The sequence below is a fragment of the Equus quagga genome, chromosome 20, assembly GCF_021613505.1.
Source record: "Equus quagga isolate Etosha38 chromosome 20, UCLA_HA_Equagga_1.0, whole genome shotgun sequence".
Taxonomy (NCBI): Eukaryota; Metazoa; Chordata; class Mammalia; order Perissodactyla; family Equidae; genus Equus; species Equus quagga.
The window spans coordinates 18,733,813-18,758,268 of record NC_060286.1 but is presented as its reverse complement, the minus strand read 5'-3'; the positions used below and the strand labels follow the sequence as shown (position 1 = coordinate 18,758,268).

The 24,456-nt window shown below is 50.1% G+C and overlaps 1 protein-coding gene across 1 annotated transcript; it reads left to right on the top strand.

The window, feature by feature from the left end:
• Positions 1-22,113: 22,113 nt before the first annotated feature.
• Positions 22,114-23,925, top strand: SYNDIG1L (synapse differentiation inducing 1 like). The gene is made up of 3 exons (XM_046647045.1): positions 22,114-22,530; positions 23,468-23,608; positions 23,767-23,925. The coding sequence occupies exons 1-3, from the start codon at positions 22,114-22,116 to the stop codon at positions 23,923-23,925; spliced, it is 717 nt and encodes a 238-aa protein (XP_046503001.1).
• The last annotated feature ends 531 nt before the right edge of the window (positions 23,926-24,456 follow it).

Below are 24,456 nucleotides of genomic sequence, written 5' to 3'. Positions count from 1 at the left end.
GCATGTACAGAGAATTTAGAAAATACAGAAAAGGAAAAAGAGAAACATTTAAATGAACCGTAGTGGCCTCCATCCAGAGACAACCCTTAATAGCATTTTGCTTTAATTCCTCCTAGGATGTTTTTCTGGGCTTTTTTGCATACTTGTGGTTATATTGTATGTGCACTTTTATAACCTACTTTTTTCCACTTCATATTAAAACATAAGCAGCTCCTTCATGGTATTGTAAACTCTTTAAAAACATTATTTAAATTTGCTTACTCTCTGCTCTGGTTTTTGGACGTTTATAGATGTTCCAAATTTTCTGCAACAATAATTAATCCCATGATGGCCAGTTTTATGTGCAAAGCGTACACGGTCAGTGTGGTGTAGGGTTGAAGAGTGAAGCCTTGGAGCCTGGCCGCTGGAGTTAGAATATGGACCCCGTCCTTTACAAGTGGTATAACCTTGGGTAAATTATGTGTCTCAGTTTTCACTTCAGTACAATAGGGATGACAATAGTGCCTTCCTCACGGGGCGTTGTTAGAATTAAATAAAATGATTCATCTAAAGCAGTTAGAACAGTGCTTGGCATAGTAGTTACTCAATAAATGTTACCTATTAGTATTGCCTTAGGATAGAGTCCCAGGAGTAGATTTACTTTGGCCCTTGATACTTGGTGCCAAATTGTTTTCCAAAAAAGAACAAACCTGGATTGACAAACCTACCACGATCGAACTCAGGCCTGCCTGCTGCCAAGGCTCGTGCTCTTTCTGCTAGCCTCCTCCGCGTACCTCCTCAGGAAAGGGCAAGAAGCCCTGCAATAATTGTTCTTAATGCAGAAGAAATGGAGTATTGTTAAGACTAAGTGAAACAGTGTAGAAAGCATCTAGCACAGTGCCTGGCACCTATTAAATTATTTGAGAATGAATACAAATGATATTGTATAGTGAATGCCTACTTCATAGATTTAGTAGATGATTCATTGAGACAATATTTATAAAACTCTCAGTGCAGTTCCTGGCATATGGCAGGCACTCAAAAAAGTCTATCATCTATCTATCCATCCATCCATCTGTTTATCTCTCTTTCTGTCATCTGTTGTACTTCTGTCTCATTAGTTCTCCAGGGCTCAACATGGCACAGCGTGCCTTTACTACCCTCCTTGTTATCATTCTCATTGATGCAGCAGAACCCTGTTATTACAGTGTGATCAGGGCCCAAGGTTTGTGCTGGAATAAGAAGTTTTGGAGCCAGAGGAAAAGAATTGAATACCAGGATGTGGATGAGAGATGGGACATAGGCTGCCGTAGAACCAAATGCGTGCTTGCTGCAAGGCAGGGCCTTATGTGGGCGCCCTGAATACTGCTGGGACCGTGTGGGACCAGGGACCAAGAAGCTGATAACTGAAAGTAGCTTGGCCTCTGAGGACTTATCCCTTGTCCTTTTCACACATATACACACACACCACACACACACACACACACACACACACACACATCCCTTCTGAAGCAGGAGCACAGAAGAGCTCCTGGGAGTGGGTGTTCAGGAAGAGGGAAACAGCAGCCTGAGTGTCTCACCTTCTCCCTGGGATTTGTCATTTTCCTCCCTGCTGGCACACCTTGACAGTGCCCAGGGTTGCATCACCACAGCTGCTCTCCCCCGCCCCACCCATTCACTCTTGGGTCCCCTTGACCTAGCTGAGTCAGGCCGGGATCTTCAAAAGGAACATCGGGGGGCTGGCCCCATGGCCAAGTGGTTAAGTTCTCACGCTCTGCTTTGGCGGCCCAGGGTTTCACCAGTTCGGATCCTGGGCGCGGACATGGCACCGCTCATCAAGCCATGCTGAGGCGGCATCCCACATGCCACAACTAGAAGGACCCACAACTAAAAATATACAACTGTATACTGGGGGGCTTTGGGGAGAAAAAGGAAAAATAAAATCTTTTTAAAAAGGAACATCAGAAAAAGTAAGGAAAAACAAGAGGGAAATAAACAAAGAAAGCACCTGAAAATCCTCAGCCTTCGAGTTTGGCAAGTACAGATTTCTAACCCAGCAGAGAATCTGAGGCCTTGTGTCATTCCAATTCCACAATTCCACCTGAGCAGTAATATAAACCCAGAGAGCTGTTTTTACATTTTTAGGATGTTTCCTCTTGTTTCTTTTTCTGCTCCCCATTAAATGTCCCAAACCCTTGGACAATTATGGAGATAAATAGGTTGCTAAGGAAGATGGTGGAAAAGACTCAGCTTTAGCATCAGACAGACCTGGCTTCAAATCTTGCCTGTTGTTTGCTGAATGTATAAATCTGGCACATTAACTTAACCTGCATGTGCCTTGATTAAAAACAACTTAATTGAATTGTTTTGAGGATTGAAAGATAAAAGTGTTTGATACAGAGTAGGCACCCAGAACGGGTTTCTCTTGCTTGTCCTGAGCTGGAGAATGTAAAAAGAACTCCAGCTTCTCTAGGAACATTTTCTTAGCATCTATAGCCCTTTTGCCTTCCAGCTTCCTTCCTCCCCAGACTCTGATCTGGGGAGGGTAGAGGGTCATGTCTCATCTGCACATCAGACACGCAGACGCAGGCAGCAGAGAGGCACAAGGAAAGTGTCTTCCTACACACAGAAGGAGAAAAGTCTTTCCTTTTCTAGCTCAGAAAGTCACCTGGGGAGCAAGCGCGCGCGCACACACACACACACACACACACACACACACATATGGGAGCTGTCCCGGGTCCTGGAGCACAGCTCCTCAGCGGGCTCCAGGACAGGGCCTTGTAGGAGTTTGGGGCCCACTCTGCACTGTCTCAGTTCAGGGTGAAGGTGAAGAAGACCTCCCCTGCAGACCCCACCTGGCGGGCTATAGCGTCAAGGGCAGGGAAAAGGTAGGGTTATGCCTCAGTGTCATTTCTTTTTCCTTTGACTTTGATTTCCTTTGGTATTGATCTCTATTTCTTCTGGGTTGGAAGTTACATAACTTCTCTGGGACTCATTTTCCTCATCTGTAACCTAGGGATGATACACACTTATGAGAATCAAATGAGATAATGACTGAACAAATGCTTCAAAAACTGTAGAGTGCAAGGCAAATATAAAGCATTCTTGTTCTTCCACTCATTTTCATTTTCATTATTGCATCAGGTGAAAGACCTGGTCAGTCTGCTGCCACTGCTGATAATTCCCTCTCCCACACCCTCACAAGCTCACACATATACACTCACATATCCCTGCCCTGTGGAAAGTGAGGAAGTGCCAACAGTACAGGTTCCTCTGCCAGTGAGCAAGTGCTCACATGCCCCCAAGGCAGCCTGTGGATGCCAGAGTTGATAGTGATGGAGTTCCGAGCTGTGCAGTCTGTGGTTGCTGTGTTCCTCCACCTTATGCTCTGGTTCTGCCTCTCAAAGTTGCAGTAACTCACGCATTTCCAGGCTTGAGTGAGCCTGTGCCTGGTGGGAAAGAGGGAAATTGGGCAGGACTAGTGCTGAAAACTCTCTTCATCTTCTTTCCCTGGCATGAATTGGTGTGTTGCTAAAGAAATTGCCTTTGCAATTCAGTTTTGCAATCTCCCATGGAGAGAAGTGGGCAGCTGTGGTAATGTACTTCCAAAGCCCCCCAAAGATGCTCCTTATGGGGAGCATCTCTTCCAACATGTGGTGTATTGATACAGTGAGTGAAGCTGATCTCCCCACACTTGGTGCTGATTTACCTTCTCTAGGGAACATTGTGAGCAAATTAACCTCTTGTAGAAAGAGCTAAGAGTTTGTGCATGAAAGAGCTTATGAAGGGAAGTCCCCAGGTGGAAAGAGATTAGCAACCAAAGCTGACTCCAAGAAAAACAGAGCCCACCATGTTGGATTCTGTTTGGGGAATGTCAGAGGAGTGGGAGCAGAACAGGACATGAAGGCATCTCCTGCGAGGTTTTCACCCAGCGCCTGCTCTGTCCCTTCTCTATGGACCTTGCTCTAGTCCAGCTAGGACACCTTCAGCCTCCTCCAGGAAGGATTCCAGGGATGCTCTGCCCCACTGAGCTCTTCTGGACTAAGCCTGGACCTTTCCCTTTTCCATTAAGATAATCAAGATTAGATGGAAGCCTTTTTTGGCTTAAGAAAATTTCCTAGGAGCTAAAGGGAGAAAAAAATTGAAATGGACAGTGTAAAAGCCTATAATCTGAGGGATTTATGGCACCCAGCAGCATTGCCCAGGGTAAGCAGAGTTCACTCTCCTCTGGATGCCCTCTCGTAGGTAGCATCAGCTTCCCAGAAGCAGGAGGCCACAACATTATCCTTGACACCCTGTCCCTTTCCCCACGACCAATCTCTCCTCTCTGTTCTCCCCCAGAAGTGTCTCAAAGCCATCCTCTGTTACCCAGCCCACTGACTCTGCCTTGTTCAAGTTCTACCATCCCTTTCCTGGACTCTGCTGTAGCTTCCTCACCAGTCCTCCAGCCTCGTTTCTTCACTCCAGCCTTTCCACCCAGAACTTTCTCCTCTCCCGGCCTTTCTGGTGAATGTCTCATCCTTTAAAAAAAACTCAGCTCAAATGGCACCTCCTCAGAAAGCCTCCTTGGACTTCCCCAGGTGGAGCTAATTGTTTCCTTCTCTCTGTGCTTTTCACTTATGCTCTGAGAGTATTTATCTCAGTGGGTTGGAATTGCTAGTTAACATGTCTATTTACCCCACCACCCTTCATGGCAGCTCTTCAAGGATGCGGACTATGGCGTATACTTTGTATTCTCAGGGTCTAGCAAGGGGGCTGACCTTCATTACACAGCAGGAAATACTTGGTGGAGAAAGGAAGGGAGGGGAAAAGAGAGGAAATGGAAAATGGAATGGAAACTATACGTAGGTGTAGATTATGCAGTCCCTTAGCCACCTCCCATATCTCGTGAGGGATAAAAGGTAATTTCCCTAAAAGAAACTCTTCCTGCTACATTAGCCTACCATTCTCTGTCACAAATTTCACATGGTGCTGATTACCCCTACATTTTCTTCAAAGCTGCTGAGGATGCTTAGAATCCGAAGGAAGCAAAGGCCCAGGGAGATAAGGTGACTGCCTAAGGTCACACAGCCAATTAATCACAAAGACCAGACTAGAACCCAGGTCTCTTGGCGCCCAGGCCAGGGCCCTTGACACAACACCAATGGCCTCTCTTCAAGTTTTCCCTCCAGGCAACAGCATATAATTATCAACATTAGTATTTGGAATTTATATGCGGCTTTTGCTTCAATGGCATTTTTTATTATCCTTTCGATTGGTAATTCGGTATGCAGCCCAGGCATGGAGCAAAGCCAGAGTAAGGAGGGGAGAAGCAGAGAGAAGCCAAGGCCAAGAAGGGGGCCACAAGCCCCTGTGAGAGGGAGGCCAGAGCAGAGCAAAAGTATATGAGGCACTGTCTCATGTGTGTATTGTGTGGGGAGTGTCTGGGCAGTTGCTGTATGGGCCTCAGATGAGCAGTCCAAGAGGCTTCCTAGCCTTAGGGTTTACATTCTAATGGAGCAGGGGCAAGAAGAGCAAGAACATATTTAACACCCAGCAGGTTAAACACCACTACCAGCCCTGAGACAGACCACAAGGCTTAGGGAGTTCTCTGCCCAGCCCTGAAGATGAGGAGACACAAGCTCCATGATGGGAGCTTCCTACTGATACCAGGAGCTAAACAGAACTGCTCCAGATGCCCCTTGTCACACGAGAGTGAGGGGGTCCCAGAGCCACCATCCAGTGTGCTCTGGCATCCTTGGATGGAGCAAGGGAGGACTGCCACTGCCAGAGCCTGGTTCCCAGTGCCTCCTTCCATCCCTAGCCTCAGCTTCAGCCTACTCCAGGGTTTACTTTGCAGACCCCTATTTACCTTCAGAAAATGAGAATACTCTCCCCCAACCTCCTGGTGTTGTGGCAACACTCAAGACCTTGTGGGAGGCTTGAAAAAATAGCCCTATCCACTTATAACACTCAAGATGAGGATACTCCACACCAAAAAAGGAAACTGAGTGAAGGGGGGCTATCACGAGCAGGACAGTGGGGAGACAAGGCAGCTGAAGCCCTGGTCTCAGGTCCGAGGTTTCTCTCTGGGAGAACTGAGGAGAACGTTCACCTGCTAAGGGCCTATTTGAGACCAGTGTGTCACACAGGTCATCTAGCTTTGTCCTCATATGACTCCTATGAAGTAGATACAGCTCCCCCATTTTGCTGAGGAAAAACCTGAGGCTTTGAGAGGTTAACTTGCTCAAGGTTAGACAGTTAATAAATAGGACACCAGGACCAAAACTTAGGCCCATGGTCTTTAAAGCCTGTGCATTGCCCAGCACAGCACTGTTATCTCCAAATCAAGAGATTTAATCTCTGTGAGCCCAGCGTCTTCATGTGTAAAATGGAATATATATATATATGCCTCATAGCGTTGTTTAGAAAATTAAATGAGATTGTATTGGTTAAAAACAAAAACCTGGCTTCATGTCCAGTATATAGTAGGAGCTCAATAAATGCTGTTTGTTAGCTTGTTTTTCTTTTTAGAACAAATCAATATTAAAATTCAAAGCTTGGGAGCCTAGGGGCTCCAAAATGCTTCCAGAAGTCTGAGGGTCGCCCATCGCTTCTGGGGGAGCGCAGGAGTAGAGGAGGGGAGAAGGGCTGAGAGAGGGGACTCGGCTCCAGGAACCAGAGCAGCCGGTTCCAGCTGCGCGCCCCTCGCTCCACCGCCTCCTCTGGACTCCTCCGACTTCCCGCCCCGCCCCGCCCCGCCCCGCCCGGGAGCTGGGTCCGGAGTGCCTGGTGGGCTGATTCTGGAGCGTGGAAGGGAACACGGAGCACGGAGGCGAGAGGGAGGCGGCGGCGGCGGGAGGCGGAGAGGAGGGGGACCCTCCTCGCTGCCCTCCCAAGTCGGCGCGGAGCCGCCTCGGGCCGGGCTGAGGGCTGTGCGGCGGCGGCGGCGGGCCCGGCCAAGATGCGGGGCTCCGGGGACCGCGCCGGGCAGGGCGGGCGGCGGCGGGCGGCGGGCGGGAGCTGTCCGCGGTGCTGAAGCAGCGGCGGCGGCAGGGACCCGGGGCGGGGAGCAGAGGCGCCCTCCTGGGAGCTCCACGGCGGCCGCAAGGTGCTGGTGCCACCAACGCTCACCGGCCCATGCCAGCCCCCCAAACCCCGCGGAGGAGGCGGGACCGTCCTCGGCGGGACAGGTAAGGGTCCGTCTGGGGGCGTAGCGGGAGTGCATAGATGGGCGCCGAGCCGGAACTGAGCTGGGGAGGGCAGTGGGACCTCTCTCAAGGATGGGGGGCTCTGACTCCCTGCTGGCCTCACCTTGTGCTCTGCCAGAGATGGTGCCAAGTCCATCCCTACCCCTCGCCCTATAGGCTGCGGATGTTGGGAAGGGCCTGAGGGACTGGGGCCCAGACAGGCTCCTGGGCACTCTGACCCTACACCACCAGGCCTTGACCCCGACCTCAGGAAGCTTTGAGACACCCTGCCCACAAGGAACGCCAAGTGATGAGAGTCTCCTGGACTCTGGCACCCTAGTCCCCACCAGGGCTCTGCCACACTAGGGAAATCTGAGCCAGCTAATCTCCCCTCTCCTCCCCTAAGCCTGCTCATCTGTGGACTGTGGCCCAGCCCTCTGAAGATTTATTTGCCCTGGAAATGGCCCTTGGGCCAAGGGATGAGCCAGGCCCCTTAGGAATATTAACCTATTTCTCCGGGGAAGGAAGGAGATACCAGGAGGTACCAGAAGGTACTTCCATTTTTCCCTGTGGCCCTCTTGACTCTCATGGAAGAAGGCTGGTTTTGCATCACACTACTTGGTGCATGAGGGCAAAGGGTGGGGGAAGATGAGTCCTGTTTTCTATTACGTGCCTGAATGCTGGTGACCCTAGACAGAGCCTCCGTTTGGAGTTCTCCCTCTTTTTGGCAAGAGTGCGGTGGATGAGCTCATTCAGGCCTGCAAAGTGCTTCCAGTTCCTTGGAGCAGAGTTCTCTGAGTGGCAGAATGTAGCAATCAAAATAAAACTGCGTAGAGGAAGACTGGCCTCTCGCTGGGGCTGACCACTGCTTTATCCCCATTCTCTCAACCCAGTACAACTTCCCTACCCCCAGTGGTAGAAAAAACACTAGACTAGGAATTCCTGGCTGGGCACTGGCATTTATTAGCTTTAGGACAGTTACCTGAGCTCTCTGAACCTCAGTTTCCTCATCCCTAAAGTGGGGATAAGGTAGCTGCTCTGCTCACCTCAGGGAATTGCCTTGGGACTCAAGGAAACAACATACCTGATTGAAGGCTTGTCAACTGTACATCGCCATACCAGCGTGAGCTGCTGTCACTGTTCCCATCCACCAGCCAGGCCTGCCAGCAGTGACCTGATCATTGTCACCCCTGCCCCTTTTCCTACAAGCCTGGCCATGGCTCGCTTTGTCCTGGCCTCCCTGTGGTTCCAGAGTCAGTGAAGCTCAACTTGTAAATCTTGGGGGACCAAAAGTGTTCCCTTCCCCCTTCTCCTCTTCCACCATCACCTGTGGAAAACAATATAGGGTGAGAGTCTGGCTCAGTCCCTTCCCCCCAAGGATCACAGATCCAGGGAAACAGCTCCTTGAAGGCAAGGATTGTGTTGTTTTCATCTCTTTGCCTCCCTCCACACCTCCCTTCCCCCATAGCACCTGGAAGATAGTAAGGACTCTGTAATTGGGTGTAAAATAAGAGAATGAAGCGTTAAAATATCTCAGAATAAAAGCATTTGACTGCAAGTCAAAAGCCCTGTATTCTGGTCCCAGATCTGCCACTGAGTGTCAGGCAGGTCCCTTCCCCTCTGTAAGCTTCAGTTTTCTCACCCGTAAAACAAGCGAGTTGGACTAGGTAAGTTTTAACATTCCAAGCCCTGATGTTCTGTGGGGCTCTCTGAGGGCTGTCCTGAGCTTGTGAATCCCTCAGTTCTCCTTGAGCACAGGATACCAGCTTCATTAACCTGGTTAGAAGAGTAAGTTAATGTCCTTTCAGTAAAGAACTGGATTTTATGAATGGAGTAGAAGGGAGCAAGATAAACCAGAAAAAGCCATTTATGTTTCTAGTGTTTTCTTAAGATCCCCCTCTTGTTCTTATTTCCCTGGGAAAGCCATGAGTGTGTACAGAGTTGCTGAGCCAGGAGGGCCCCTGCCTCCAAGACAAGAGACCAGGAAAGGACACCCCCCTAAGATCCCTTGTGAGTAGCCAAGGGCCAGGGACCCGATCCTTGACCATCTCCTCCCAAGGACCCTGCCTGGGTGGGATCCCCCTCCTAAGAAGACTGGAAGAGGGGACAGTCAGGAAAGATCCATCCCTGGGGGAAGCTTTTTCTATAAAAACAAAACAAGCTCCAACAATAATTTTCCTCAACTGTGGCAGGCCAAGCCAATGTTCAGAAAAGCCTTAGCTAACCGGTACTTGGGTAGAGCTGAGTAAGCCATGCAAGTGACCTCCCCGTTCCTCCCTACCAGCACCCAGTCAGGGTTGGGGATCAACCCCCCCCACCCCATGTCAGCACTTTCTAGCTCTCAACTGTTGGTGCAGCACTGGCGAGAATCAGCTCTCCAGAGTTAATGGACAGTCACTAACCCTCATAACAAAGTGATGGCAGCAGCAGCGGCAGCTAGCATAGAGAGGGGCTTTATTTTCTGCCAGACTGGTCTGTGGGGGTGCTGGCCTCCTGCTGGGCCTAGAACAATGCACCACTCCTTCTGCAGCTGTCTGGGTGAAAACCCCACCCTCAGAGCTGTCAGGGTGCAGGACATCTCTGGTCACCCAGGCAAACACATCTGGCTCCTCTCCCAACCAGGGAAAACTACCCACTGGCTACTTCTTGTGTCCCCCTCCTGCCCACTTCCTGCTGAGGCTCCTACTCTGACCCTTTCTGCAAGGCCTTAAAGGGAAGACGGGAGTCAACCCTGGCACGTGACTGGCTGATGCTGGTTATCTGGGGCTGGGGGCAGGGAAGATCTGACGAAGAGGAAGAGATAAATGTGGCATGGTCATTAAGAAATGACATGTGTCTGTGTGTGTTTGTGTGTGTGTAAGAGAGAGATCGAAACATTGAAATATGCAGCACATGTGTGTCCCTTTCCCTGGGTGGCACACACAAAATGACAGGGGCAGAGAATAAGACAATATCTGGAGACATCTGCAAATTATTAATTACCTTCAAGTTCAAAAGCCAATTCATCTGTGCATCCTAGAGGGACTTCCAGCCCCAAAGGACACCACTCCAGGGAAAAAGAAGCAAAAGGAACAGTCTTCACTTTGGGAAGGGGAAACATCCCAGTTCTCTAAACCTTTGGCATTTTCCAACCCCTCCCCTTCTCAGGGGCTTGGTGGGCATCCTGCCTGGAGCAGGGTCCCCTCTACTGCAAGTCAGGGGACAATAAAGACTGATCTCATCCCTGTTCTTTGTATCCAGGTCCTCTCCTCTCTCGCTTCCTCCCTTGTTCTCTCTTCTCCCTCCTCCCTGCAGCTGCCACCACCGCCAGCCTCCCAAGTAAACCAAGCAGGAAGTGAGGGCCTGACGCTCTACCTCGTCGTTCGGTGTGTTATCTTCCAACGTTAGATGCGCAGTTCGCTTCTAAGTGGGAATGAGCTGCTTCAGTGGAGAGACAGGTTGTTTCAGCCAGAACAGAGATTTGATTTCCACTTGAAAACTGACTAATTTGAGTAGTGGTGCCACCATCCCAATCCTCCCAGCAATTTTCACCTTTGTCAGCCACAAGCCCATCTCCCAGGCAGGTGGATTATGCTCTGAGGGAGAAGACAGTCCAGCCTGTGGGAGCCCAGGGTGACAGTGGGTAGAAAAGAGGGTAGACCGATTTTCCCAGGAAGACAGCAAGTAAGAAGCCTCCCCGGGAGCTGAGAAGTGTTCCAGCTGTTTATCTCTCTTTCCTGGGTTCCCTCCTCAGCCCTCTCCTCTCCTCTCCTCTGATCTTCTCTTCCCCTTCCTCTCCATAGGTCCTTTGATAATTCTCAAGTCTCTCTTTAGCCCTTACCCCTACCCAGGGCTTCAACTCCATACACCAAATTGCCAGGCAGAGTTTCTACCCTAGTATCCTAAAGACACTTTAAGATCAAACCTATCCACTTCTCCTTCCCATCCTGCTCTTCCTCGTGTGTGTCTCTGTGTGTTATGTGTGTGTGTGTGTTTCATTTTTTCCAGCTTGGTGGGACTTTTCAATCTAAGTTTTTTTTTCAGCTCAGGAAACACTTTCTGCTTCTGCTCCTTTAATTATTATTCTCTTCCAGTCTCTCTGTTGTGTCTTTCTGAAACTCCTACTAGATAGATGTGGGACATCCGGGACTCTCCTCCATGTCTCTTAACTTTCTTTCATATGCTCCATCTTTTTTCTTTTTGCTCTATGTCTTGAGGAATTTCATTAACTTTTTCTTTTACATTAAGAAGTTAGTCTTTAACTTTCCATTCTATTATCCAGTCCTTCCACTGAATTTTTGAAAATTTAGACAATTATTTTCAATTTCCAAACTCTTCCCTGTTCTTTGATTGCTCCCTTTTCATAGCAGCCTGTTCTTGTTTTATGGATGCAATGGTCCTCTTATATCTCTCTGAGGATATGAATTCAAAAAAATTTTAAAGATCTTTTCTATAACTCGAATGATTTTCAAATCTTATTGGGTCAATTGTTCTATTTGCTTATGTAATCCTTCTCTTCTATTTTCATGTAGTTGTTTTTCATTATCCTTCTTGTCCACTCAGACTTATGAGTACAGGAAGGTGTAGGCTAGCACAGGCAGCTGATGTGGATTTCCTCTGAAGTTGGGTAGGTTTGTTTCCCTAACAGGCCTCTCACGTGAATGGGAATTATTCTTTCCTCTGGTGTTTGGGGCTGCAGGTTTCTCTGCATGGATTTCTTCACCAGGAATCTCATCTCCTCTTTATCTTCCAGAAATTCTGCAATGTTTCTGGCCCATTGATATCATTCCTTTTTGTTTTCCCATTTTGTTATGATTTCATTCTTTTAAAAATATATGTCCCGTCATTTTAATAGAACCTTAAGAAGGAGAAGAGGTGGTCATTTGTGCTCAGGCAGCCTTCTTGAACCAGCAGCCTCCCCTAGATTTTCTGTCTCAGCTGCTGGCATTGCTTTCTATTTGGTTGACAAAGCCAGAGACCTGAGAGTCACCTGCGGCTCCTCCCTCTCCCTCACTTCTAGTTAACCACAGAGTCCTGTTCTAACTACTCCTAACTATCCTCAGGCGGGACTCTTGCTCTCCATCCATTTTGCCTTAGGGCAGGTTCAAATCCTCATTCCCTCCTTCCCGCACTTTTAAAATAGTCTCCTAACAGGACTTCTAGCTTCCATTCTCACTCCCCTCAAATCCTTTCTATGCACTGCTCTAAAACACGGCTACGACCATATCACTTACTTTTTACAACTGTCATTGACTCCCCACTGTCCACAGGAAAAAGCTTCTCTGTGTGGAATAGGAGGCCTTCCCACCTCTCCTGCCTGATCCCGCCAATATCACCTTTGTCAGCCACAAGCCCATCTCCCCGCCCCAGACTTCCCCTCCATACCACTACCCCATGCTTCTGTGCTGTTTCCTCTGCTGGAACTGCTCTTCTCTCACTGTCTCATTTAGATGACTCATCTTCTTCCTTGAAGACTTGGTTCAGATGTCACCTGCTCTGAAAGCCTATTCCTAGTTCCGACCATCACCTCCACTCCCATCCCAGGACAGGAGCCTTTTATCAGCACAACCCTAGCATTCCATGTGCTGCTAGCACAACTCCACTGTATTGAAATTTTGTATTTGCTCATCTGTATTCCCTATGCCTCCTCAAAACCGGGACCATTTCTTGTGTATTTTGCATTCCAAGAACTGGTCTGAAGTAACTGCTCAAGAAATATTCATTGTGCAGAACTATATGTGCCCCAGTCAGCTGTGCCCCAGCCATCCCAGATCCTGGAAAGTCCTTTCTTACAGGGGAGCGTCGACACACCTAGCTGACTCACTCACTCATTCACTCATTCATTCATAAGATCAACTGTTCGTTGAGTGCCTACTATATGCCAGGCAGGGTATGTCTGAGGAAGACAGACACAGACACAGTCCCCACCTTCTTGAAGCTCACATTCTGGTGAGGGAGAAAGACACTAATCAACGAATTGCACATATATAAACAGAGACTGTGATAATCTCTTCGAGAGGAAGAGCTGGAGCCTGGAGAGCAGATAACCAGGGAACCTAAATCTAGACTCCCTGAGGAAGTGACTTTTGAGCGAGAGCTAAAGTATTCTGATACGAGTGGAGACAATGCTTCTGAGAAATGCCGCTGAGAAATGAAAGAAAGAAAGAGGACAGGAGCCGAAGGAGGGAAATGGCACTGAGGAAAGATGTTCCAGTTCTCTGTTGGTGCCTAACTACCCCGAAACTTAGTGGCTAAAATAACAGACATTATACCTCACGACTTTGGGGGTCAGAAATTCATGCAGGGTTGAACTGTGTGATTATTCCACTCCAAGTGGCAGGGACAGAGGTCACCCAGTGGTATTCAGCTGACAGATGGGCTTGTTTGAAGAGTCCAAGAGAGCTTCACTCGCATGTCTGGCATCTTGGGGATTACCAGAAGCCTGGGCTCAGCAGGCTCCATCAACCAGAACGTCTACACACATGGCCTCTCCAGCCTGACGGCTTCAGAGTAGTCCAACTACGACAGAGCAGCTCAGGGTTCCATGAGTGAGTGTTCCAGCGAGCAAGGTGAAAGATGCATGCCCTTTTATAACCTGGCCTCCGAAGTCACATAGCATCACTTTTGCTGTGCTCGGTGGTTGAAGCCGTCACAAGGCCCCTCGGATTATAGAGAAGGGACATAGGGCCCCACCTTTTGATGGGAGGAGTGTCTAAGTATTGGCAGCCAAATTTTGTTTTGTTTTTGTTTTGTTTTGTTTTGAAGATTGGCACCTGAGCTAACATCTGTTGCCAATCTTTTTTTTTCTTCTCCCCAAAGCCCCCCAGTAAATAGTTGTATATTCTAGTTGTAGGTCCTTCTGTCTCTGCTATGTGGGACGCCACCTCAACATGGCCTGATGAGCGGTGCTAGGTCCGCGCCCAGGTTCCGAACTGGTGAAACCCTGGGCCACCCAAGCAGAGCGCAGGAACTTAACCACTTGGCCATGGAGCCAGTCCCAAGGCAGCCAGGTTTTACAATCATCACGATTTGTTTTTTAAGCGAAGGAGACTCCAATATGTTTAAGCACCATTAGGAAGGATCAGGAGCTTGGAGCAGTCGAAGACAGAGAGAGGAGAGAGAAAGGATAACCAATTGCGTCAGCCTCCTGAGGAGGCAAACCGAAGCAAAGAAAGCTGAGTTCCCCGTTTTCCTTAGACTCTGCCGGCCTCACCCCCTCCCCATCCCTAACCCCTGACTCTTTCTCTCTTTACTGTCAGATGCAACAAGCTGCAGCCATGACTCCAAGCTGGCTTGGTGGCTTTCTTGCTTACAGGCCAGAAATCATCAAACCCAGCTGGAAGCCATCCACAAACAGCCACCATAGTCACAGCAGTTCACAGTTTGCGGGACAGTTTACATATTATCTGACTAGAGGATGGTCTAACACCTATTCTTAAAGATTTCACCTCTTCCCTGGATTTTAATCATTTATATTTAATCTTCTGCCCTACTAGAAAGTTCTGGCTTTTATCTTTCAATTTAGAAGCAATCTCTGTTGTTGCACTGAGAGATAGTGGTCGGGAGCTGAGCTGCCACACAATGGCTCTGGATTTATTTGAATCCAGACCTGGAGGTTATCTAGGCAGCCGCCCCTGGGCTGATAATCATCCCGATTTTCTTAATCTTGTCTTCAAGCTGCCGTTTCCCATCCCCTTCACTGAGGCCCGTGATTTTAACCCACTCAAGACCAAGTCCTCTGCACTCTCACACCCACACCGTTTATCACCACCCTCTACACACAGGTGGGCTCTGAAAGACGTAGTTAACGAAAGCCCAGGCTGTGGACCTAATTAAATGTGGGTTCAAATCCAGTCTCTGTCACTGCTTAATCTTGGGCAAATGACTGAACTTTTCTGAACCTTAGTTTCCTCATCTGAAAAACGGGAAATAATAATAGCCCACTTCATCGGATGTTGTAAAGTTTTGAGATAAAGTATATGAAACACCTGGCCCATGTGAGGATGCAGTAAATAGCAGCTGTTATAATTTTACAGGGTTCTGATAAAGGCTGGCCCCGTCGTGAGGATATGGCCCAACTCCTGGTCACACATCACACTGTCCCTCTGGTCTCTTTTTAACAGTGTTCACGATGCCTCTTCCCAGGCACTTCAGAGCCCCCAGGCAGTGTGTGCAACAAACCTCCTCTGGGCCCGACCCCTGCAGCTGATCCCAGAGGACTTGATGCTGTTGGGCCAGCATGAGCTCTGGTCATGCTGGACAGACTCGGGTCAAATGGGGCTCTGCCACTCTCCAGCTGTGTGATCTCAGAAAAATCTATTTAACCTATCTGAGCCCCCCAGTTCCCCTACATGTGAAGGAGGATGGATTAAATGAGATACTGCATTTGAAGCACTTGGCATGGTGTTCAGAACAAAGCCAGTACTCAATAAACGGTAGCTGACACATAGTGGTACTAGAGCGCAGTGACTCTGGGGTCAGACTTCCAGGGTTCATGTCCAGCTGGCCACTCACCTGCTCTGTGCCAGTGAGCACTCATAACTTTTTTATGCCTCAGTGTCTTTATGAGTAAAATGGAGACAATGATAACATAGACTTCCCAGGGTTAGTGTAAGAATTAAATGTGATAACACATAGCATTTAAAATAGTGCCTGGAACACGTAAGAACTTAATAAATGTGAGGTGTTACTATTATTTCATCCTTTTACCTTGAACTGTTTTGTATTTTTATATTTAAGGTGCATTGCTTATAAGTAGCATATAGTTGGATTTTTTTTTAAATCCAGTCCTTGTCTTTAAAAAAAAAAATCGGCTTTGACGTATAATATACATACAATAAAAAGTCACTAATTTTTGGTGCACAATTCGGTGAGTTTTGTGAACTACGTACAGTCGCATAACCACTACCACAATCAAGGTGTAGAGCAGTGCCATCAGCCAAAAAGTCCTCAGACCCCTCTGCACTCAATCCCTACCTGTACCCTGGGCCCTGAGCAACCAGTGATGTGCTTTCTGTAACTATAGTTTTGCCTTTTCTAGAATTTCATATAAATGGAATAATACATAATGAGACTATCTTTGTCTTTTTATGGGCAATTTTATTCCATTTACATGCGATGTAGTTACTGACATAGTTGGGTGCAAGTCGAACATCTTACTATTTGTTTTCTCTTTGTCTCACCTATTCTTTATTCCTTCTTCTATCTTTTCTTGCCTCATTTTGGATAAATCAAGTATTTTTATTATTTCACATTCTCCATCTATTTGCTTACTGGTTATACTTTTTTTTTTTACTCTTCTTTCAGTGATTATCAGAGCAGTGGTTCTTTTCTTTCTTTCTTTCTTTCTTTCCTTCTTTCCTTCCTTCCTTCCTTCCTTCTTTCTTTCTTTCTTTCTTTATTTCTTTCTTTCGTTCTTTCTCTCTCTCTCCCTCACCCTCCCTCCCTCCCTCCCTTCCTTTCTTTCTTCTTTCTTTGAGGAAGATTAGCCCTGAGCTAATATCTGCCACCAATCCTCTTTTTGCTCAGGAAGATTAGCCCTGAACCAACATCCATGCCCATCTTCTTCTACTTTATATGTGGGACGCCTGCCACAGCATGGCTTGACAAGTGGTGTGTAGGTCCACACCCAGGATCTGAAACAGTGAACCCCGGGCCATAGAAGAAGAACGTGCAAATTTAACCACTCGGCCAAGGGGCTGGCCCCTCTTCCATACATTTTATAGATAAGCAAACTGATGTTACATAGCACGACTGAACTCCAGTGCAATCGGTCTCCAGTGGGAGGCTTTAACTCGACTCCAGTGGATTCCGGGATGGTTTCCTGTCCCTGGTCTGGGAGGTGGCAGTGTGCTCTCCTTCCCCAAATCAGGGAGTTAAAAACCTTAGGGCTCAGGGGCTGGCCCCGTGGCCGAGTGGTTAAGTTCGCATGCTCCGCTGCAGGCGACCCAGTGTTTCGTTAGTTCGAATACTGGGCGCGGACATGGCACTGCTCATCAAACCACGCTGAGGCAGCGTCCCACATGCCACAGCTAGAAGGACCCACAACGAAGAATATACAACTATGTACTGGGGGGCTTTGGGGAGAAAAAGGAAAAAAATAAAATCTTACCAAAAAAACCTTAGGGCTCAGCTCAATTCCCAGCTCAAAAGGAAACAAGCCAAAGACTGTGGCCTGACAGATCTACCTTCTCTCCCTCTCCTCTGTGGGGCCCAGACCTTGGTCCCAACTGCACAATTTGGATCAATCTTCTTAGCTTCAGCATCCCAGACATCTCACGTTTTCCTCTGGAACAGAGTATGTACATGGACACACACACACACTCTCTGTCTCACACAGGCATGCTGACCAGCAAATGCGTAGGGACACAGTACCACACACACAGTAGGCACACATAGTCCAGGTAAGACCAAGCAGCAGAGGTGAAGATGAGAATTGTTTTGCTTTGAATACTGGGCCTTTACTCCACGGAACAGGCAGAGGCAGATCTAAGCAACAGGTCAAAAGGTCAAGCCAGGGTCTGGCCCAGTGGCGCACTGGTTAAGTGTGCACATTCCGCTTTGGCGGCCTGGGGTCCGCCAGTTCGGATCCCAGGTGCGGACATGGCACCGCTCATTAAGCCATGCTGTGGCAGACATCCCACATATAAAGCAGAAGAAGATGGGCATGGATGTTAGCTCAGGACTAGTCTTCCTCAGCAAAAATAGGAAGATTGGCAGATGTTAGCTCAGGGCTGAACTTCTTCAAAAAAAAAGAAAAAAACAGGTCAAGCCAGGCCAAGTGCAGAAAAGGCTGGGCCTAGGGACCTCCCACCCCCTCCCTCTAGCCTGTAGGGTGGTCACTGGCCACTGACCCAGAACTCAGTGCTGGATCCCAGGATCAGCTCAGTGCACTCCTGTGTGGCCCTAGAAGGTGATGGGGAGAACGTGACTTGTTAGAGAACCGGGCCCCTCGGCCGGGCTGTGAGCAGGTGCTGCAGTCCCTAACACGGGTTGCTTTCTGGAAGTGGTGTGCGTCTATATGTGTGTGCCTGTCCGTGTGTGTCAGGGGGGTAGGGGGGCAGCTTTGGATGCTGTGCTCAGCCTCCAAACCCAGAAGGAACATCTCAAGCCTGGGGAGATTTTAAACTGATTTTAGATAATTTGGCTCAGAAGAAATCTATACACATAACTTTTTTCTGGTTTAAAAGTAGTCCATGCTCATTGTAAAAAATAAATGTGGAAAACAGAAAAAACCTAGTGTAAAAAAGAAAATGAAAAGCACCTGTGCTCCCACCCCTGGTGATAATCACTGTTGACACGCTGGCAGAGTTGAGATTACACACGCACACCGCTGTCTTTTCTTGCTTCTCACGGAATCTGCAATGAGCATTTCTCATGTCATTCCTCTTCGTAAACCTGTTCAAAGGCCTTGTACCACTTTATTGTTGGACCATAATTTACTGAACTTGTCCCTGCTTATTGGACATTTAGGTGACTTCCAGTTTGTCCCTAGTGTGGAAAAGCCAGGATCAGACATCTCTGTGCAGGAAGCGCTGAGAAGCTCTGCCCAAAGGCACAGTCAGAGCGTGTGTGGGTGGTGTAATCCAGGAAAGGCTGTGGCTTGGGTTTCAGAGGCTCAGCTGGGTGTACTCTGACCAAGAGAGGGTAGCTGGCAGGAGCAGGGGGATGAGCTGGGACCCAGCCGCCGCTGCCTGCCCTGGACCAGTGCTCCTATGGTCTCCAGAGCTCCAGGGCCTGATTCCCTCCTCTCCTTCTGGAGGACTGCACAGGTGACCTGCCAAGGCCTCCTGGTGAGGCCAGGCATAGGGGAGAGGCAAGTTTGTGTATTAATCTGCCCTGAGGGCCCTGAGGCTGGTCTCCCCCGACCCTACCCCCAGCAGAAAGGCCTCTGCATATCTCTGCCACATGGACGGCAACAGGGACCCTGGAGGCTATGAGTAGAGGGGGCATAAGTTAAAACCAGATGGTGGAGAGGCTGGCGGATCTTGGAGAGCCATGTCCTAGGATCCCAGAGGGTGGGTGAGATGGGCAGGGGGGCAGGGCTGGGACAGGGGCAGCCCAGGGGAAGTCTGGAAGCCGGGCGATGGCTCCACGGCTCCACTGTCCATCTGGCAAATAGGTGTCTTGCCTTTCCTTTGCCTCCCTCAACCTGCTCAAGGGGCCATGGGAGGAAAGCTGACGACTCCGCACCTCGCTCGGAGCATGCTCATCTATCCCTGACTTTTGAAAGAGGGCACGGAGTGGGGGATTGCACTTCTGTGGGGCTCCTTGAAGCTATGGGAACATGGGATGTTGGTGCCACCATCAATATCAGTGACCATTTAACACCACCCCTCTTGTTACAGATGGGAACTGGGGTGCCCGGTCAAAAAGCTAATAGAGGTGGATCAGGAATGGAAACTCAGTGTACCTGACTCCCAAACCCATGAGCCTTATGGCCACATGCCTTTCAGCTCCACATCTGTGGTTCACAGCTGCTGGTGAGGGAAGGCTGCAACAGGGGCTCAGAGACTGCCTTTGGGAGTCAGAAGAGACCAGTCCTGCTGGGAATCTGCCCGGTGGAGCCCAGGCACAAGCTTGGCCCTGGGAGGCCTCTGCCTTGGGCACTCCCAGCTCCCCACTGCAGGAAGGAGCCCCTCCCCCTCACTGCAGTTGGAGGGGCTCCCAGTGTTTTTGGCCCCTGGAGAGGAAGGAGGAGTGAGGAGCGGCGAGGCCCCTGCATTTGTGAGCAGACAGCAGTAACCTAAGCTCCACCCCCTCCCGAGCCTGCATGTGTCTCTGCCTGTGCAGAAGCTTCCGCCACAGCTGGTGACAGTCCAAGTGAAACTTGTAGCTGGTTAATGCGCCAACAGGGTCTCCAGGGGCATGGCAGCCCAGCCTCTCCAGTGCCCTCCCTGGGCAAAGAGTTGGATGCTTGGGCCACATGCCCTTCTTCACGCCCCTCCAGGATTCTGTGTTAGACATTCTTGGAGCCCCAGCTCCAGACTCCACAACTCTCAGGGGCTCAGAGCCTCTGAGCCGTGGGCAGCCTCTTCTGGCTCCTTTGCCCCCAGGCAGACAGCAGCCCATCTTCCCCCCTTACAGCAGGCCAGCCAGGGGGAGCTGGCACCCCATGGACACACCCTGGATGCTCTCCCCAGGCTTGCCTGGCCTTCCTCCTTCCTGGCTCTCTCCCACTCCCTGGGCATTATTCCTGGGGTCGTGTTCTGCCTTCAGGTTTCCCAAGAACGAGCTTTCTAGAATCCAGGCATTTCTCTTGGGGCAGAAGTAGAAATGGCCCTTTGCCAGGCTTTGGCTATGAATTCTTGATGGGGAGTAGGACTAGGGAGGGGGCCTTGAGGGCAGAAACCTCTGCTCACACTTTTCCCTTTACCACTAACAGAGCACCTGATTGGAGGCCGGAAATGGCCCTGGGTTCGGAAGCCCAGAATTAAGCACAGCAGCCCCTCCCACGTATAATCTACTACACATCTGCATCTCAGCCATCTCTTTGGATCCTCAAAACAACCTTGTGGAGTGGGCAGGGATTATCATCCGCGTTTTACAGTTGGTGAAGCCCAGAAGAGCATGAAAACTTGCCCAAAGGATCAAGGCCAGGACGGCCTCTCCGATCTTCGGATTATAAATCCATGGTCCTGTCACCCTCCACCTTCATGAGCAGGGTCCCTGGGGCCACCTGACCTGCCCCTCCTCTCTCTCCACACCCCACTTCTACCTGCCATCCCCTAGAATGTGTGTGGGTTTGTTGTAGACACCCTCAAGGGCTGCCTTTCCCTCCTTTAGTCAGCCCTCAGCGCCTACTATGCACCATTCCCAGGTGCACAGTAGGTGCTCAGCTCTGGCTGAAGGAGGAAGAGGCAGCCCCTTAGAGTGTCTATACTCCAGCCCTTGAGTGTGTCTACACCTCCAGCTGGGATGTGCAAATCCAGACCTCAGTGCCCAGGAGGCCCTGCCTTAGACCCTACAAGAAATTCCCAAAGTCATCATTTGCCTTAGAGAGGAGCTTAGCCTCCGGTGTCTCCCTACACCATACCTGCCCCAGGAAGATCAACGGCTGGAAGCAGGGGGCGTGTGCCGAGCTCTGAGCTAAGTGTGGTCCCATCCAACCTAGAACAGATCCGCCCTCAACCCAATATCCCACTTGCCATCAAGTCCTGTCACTATCTCCCAGGGTATGTCCCCTTTTCTTCATCTCTCCACCATTGAGTCCCTGTTGTCCTCACCCTACCTGAAGCCATGGCAAAGCCTTCCAATGGTGTCCCAGTCGGCCCGGCCCTCTCCAAGCCACTCCCCACCACAGCCACGGGGAAGGCTTCAGGACCCAAATCTCATCCTATCACCCCTGCTGAGACCCCTGAAGCCCCTTTAGACTTAAACAGGGCTGTATAGTCTGGCCCCACACCCCATCTCACACCTCCCTCTGTACCCTGAGCCACATCAGCCTCCTCCCAGCCTCTCAGACCCACCATCCTGTATCTGGCATCTGCATGAAATGGTTTCCCGTCCCCTCGCCTTGTGAGCTTGTCCTCTTCCTTCAGATCTCAGCTCCAAAGACTTCCCTGCGCCCTGTGTCGGTTCTGTCCATGGGATGTTCTTACAGCCCCTGCTTTACTTCTCCTCCAGGGCAGGTGTCTTCTCCACCAGACCGTAAGCTCCTGGAAGACGAAGTGTGCACCCTCCTCCTTCTCCCTGCTTCCTGCCTTTCTTGCCGTCGCATCCCCAGCATCCGTGCAGTGCCTGGCATAGAGCTGACGCTCAATAAATGTGTCGACTGGATAAATGAATTAACCAACTCTATGAGGTAAGTCCCGCTGCTATCCCCACCTCACAAAGAAACGGAGGCTCTGAGAAGTTGAATAGCCACCTCAAGTTCCCACAGCTGGCCAATGGCAAAGGTAGGGTTTGAGGCCTCTGTGTCTGTCTGCGTTGCTCTCCCAGCAGGCTCTCTGGGGACTGCCCCCCTCCCTGGAGCTGCCCCAGAGCCATGGAGAGTCTGAGTGAACTGCAGAACCCGCTGCTGCCTCGGAGCCCAGCCCACCTCCACAGCCCCTACGCCTACCCCGAGGCTTCGCCCAGCTGGTCGTGTCAGGAGAAGCTCTACTCCTACCTCCTGGGTGGTGCTGGCCCTGCTCACGCCCACCAGCTCCTGGACCCAGGCTCCTTGCAACTGGCCGTGGAGGCCTGGTACAGGCCCAGCTGCCTCCTGGGGAGGGATAAGGTCAAGGAACCCAGGGCAGGCAGCTGCGAGACCAGCTTCACAGAAAGCAGGGAGCCCCAGGCTGGGCCTGTGGAGCAGTCCACAGAACCTGCTCAAGTGGAAGAGGAGGTCACCATCCAGACGGTGTCCTATGGAGTTCAAGAGGAGCTGCAGGACCAGGAGGATGACCAGGAGGAGGAGGAGGTGAGTGCATGCGTTTAAAACGCAGATTTCCAGGCCCACCTCCGGGTGTTGACATTCAGTAGGCCTGGCTTGGGGCCCAGGAATCTGTATTTTACCAAAGAAAAGGTACTTCTGACACAGGTGCTGTCCACATTTTGAGAAACACTAGTGTGGGTTGACTATTTAATTTTTTAATAGAATTTATTGTTCTGGCTTTCTTAATAATATAAGTAATTTAAACTTAATACAGAAAACCGCTGGAAGATAACATTATTATCTTAGTTGATGATCATCCAGTCCTTTTTTTTTTCCACTTTTTCTTCCCAAATCCCCCTAGTACATAGTTGTATATTTTAGTTGTGGGTCCTTCTAGTTGTGGCACGTGGGATGCCACCTCAGCATGGCCTGATGAGTGGTGACGTGTCCACACCCAGGATCCAAACCGGCGAAACCCTAGGCTGCCGAAGTGGAGCACGGGAACTTAACCACTCAGCCACGGGCCGGCCCATTTAGTCTTTTTTTATTCTTTTTTTTCCCACCCTACTCCCCAAAATAGATCTTGCTGTACATAGTTTTATAACCTGATTTTTCTCTCTAAGCAACCTATTTCAGTATTGCTCTACATAATTTAATATTCTTCAGCAAGGTAATTTTTAAGGGTTACACGGTATTCCATCATAAGTTCTTCCATCTCTTATTAACTCAATCTCTTGGTCGTGGGGCATTGAGATTTCACAATTACCATCCGATGATGAACATACCTGTACATATGTACTTGTATTCTTTCCTTGTGATAAATTCCTAAAGATGGAATCATTGGGTCATTCTTAAGGCTTTCCATAGAGAGTGCCAAGCCCACCCCACAGTCCCACCAACAGCGGATAAGACTGCCTGTTGTCCCACATCATTGCCACTGGGTCATCCCGGGCCTGGTCACAAAACCCACTCATGCTTACAGAGTGATGCAACCTCGACAGAGAGTGAAAGTGAAGACAACTTCTTCACACTGCCTCCCAGGGACCACCTGGGTCTCACTATCTTCTCCATGCTCTGCTGCTTCTGGCCACTGGGTATCGCCGCCTTCTACTTCTCCCAGGGGGTAAGAGCTCATGGGGCCCAGTGCTTCCACTTGGGCCATCTCCCTCCACTGGAGGGCTGGGCAGAGCACATGCAGGATGGGATCAGGAGCCAGGTGGGCTGGGGCTGTTTTGCTGAGCATGGGGACGCTCCCTTTCATCAGTATATTTCTCTCCCTAGACCAGCAAGGCCATCTCCAAGGGGGACTTCCGCCTGGCCAGCACCACCTCCCGCCGGGCCCTCTTCCTGGCCACACTCTCCATCGCCGTGGGGGCTGGTCTCTATGTGGCCGTGGTGGTGGCTCTGGCAGCTTACATGTCCCAGAATGGCCATGGCTAGTGGCCAGTTGGCCTGGCATCCTGACTCCCCTGCTCTGCCTGAGGAGGGAGTGGGACTTGGGGTTGCAGACTCTCTGGAGAGCCCTGGCCCCTGAAGACAACCTGTGAGGGTGGTTTGTGGTAGGAGGGCGCCTCTCAGGCTGCAGCCTGCTGGGCTCAACCCTCACTTCTTCTTGCCCGTTGCAACTAGCCCCAGAGTAGGTTCAGGGGACACCATTCTCCAGCCCAGGCTGTGCTGGGAAGCAGGAGAAGGTAGGGCTGCCAACCAGGCCATCCAGGCACAGGCTACCTCTGGCTTGAGGCTAGCTGAGAGCTCAGCCCACCCCCTTGAGGATCTCCTGCCTGCAGGCAGCCCACTGCCCAACTCTGCCAACCTCTCCACAGAGAACAGCAGGAGATTACAGGGCAGGAAGGAATGCCTGGAGGGCAGGGGACCTGCCCCAGTTCTGTCAGCCCATAGGAGTCTCCACCATGGGGTCAGTTGAGCTTCCCCAACTCTACTCTCTGGCCCCATGATGCCTGGACCCCAGCC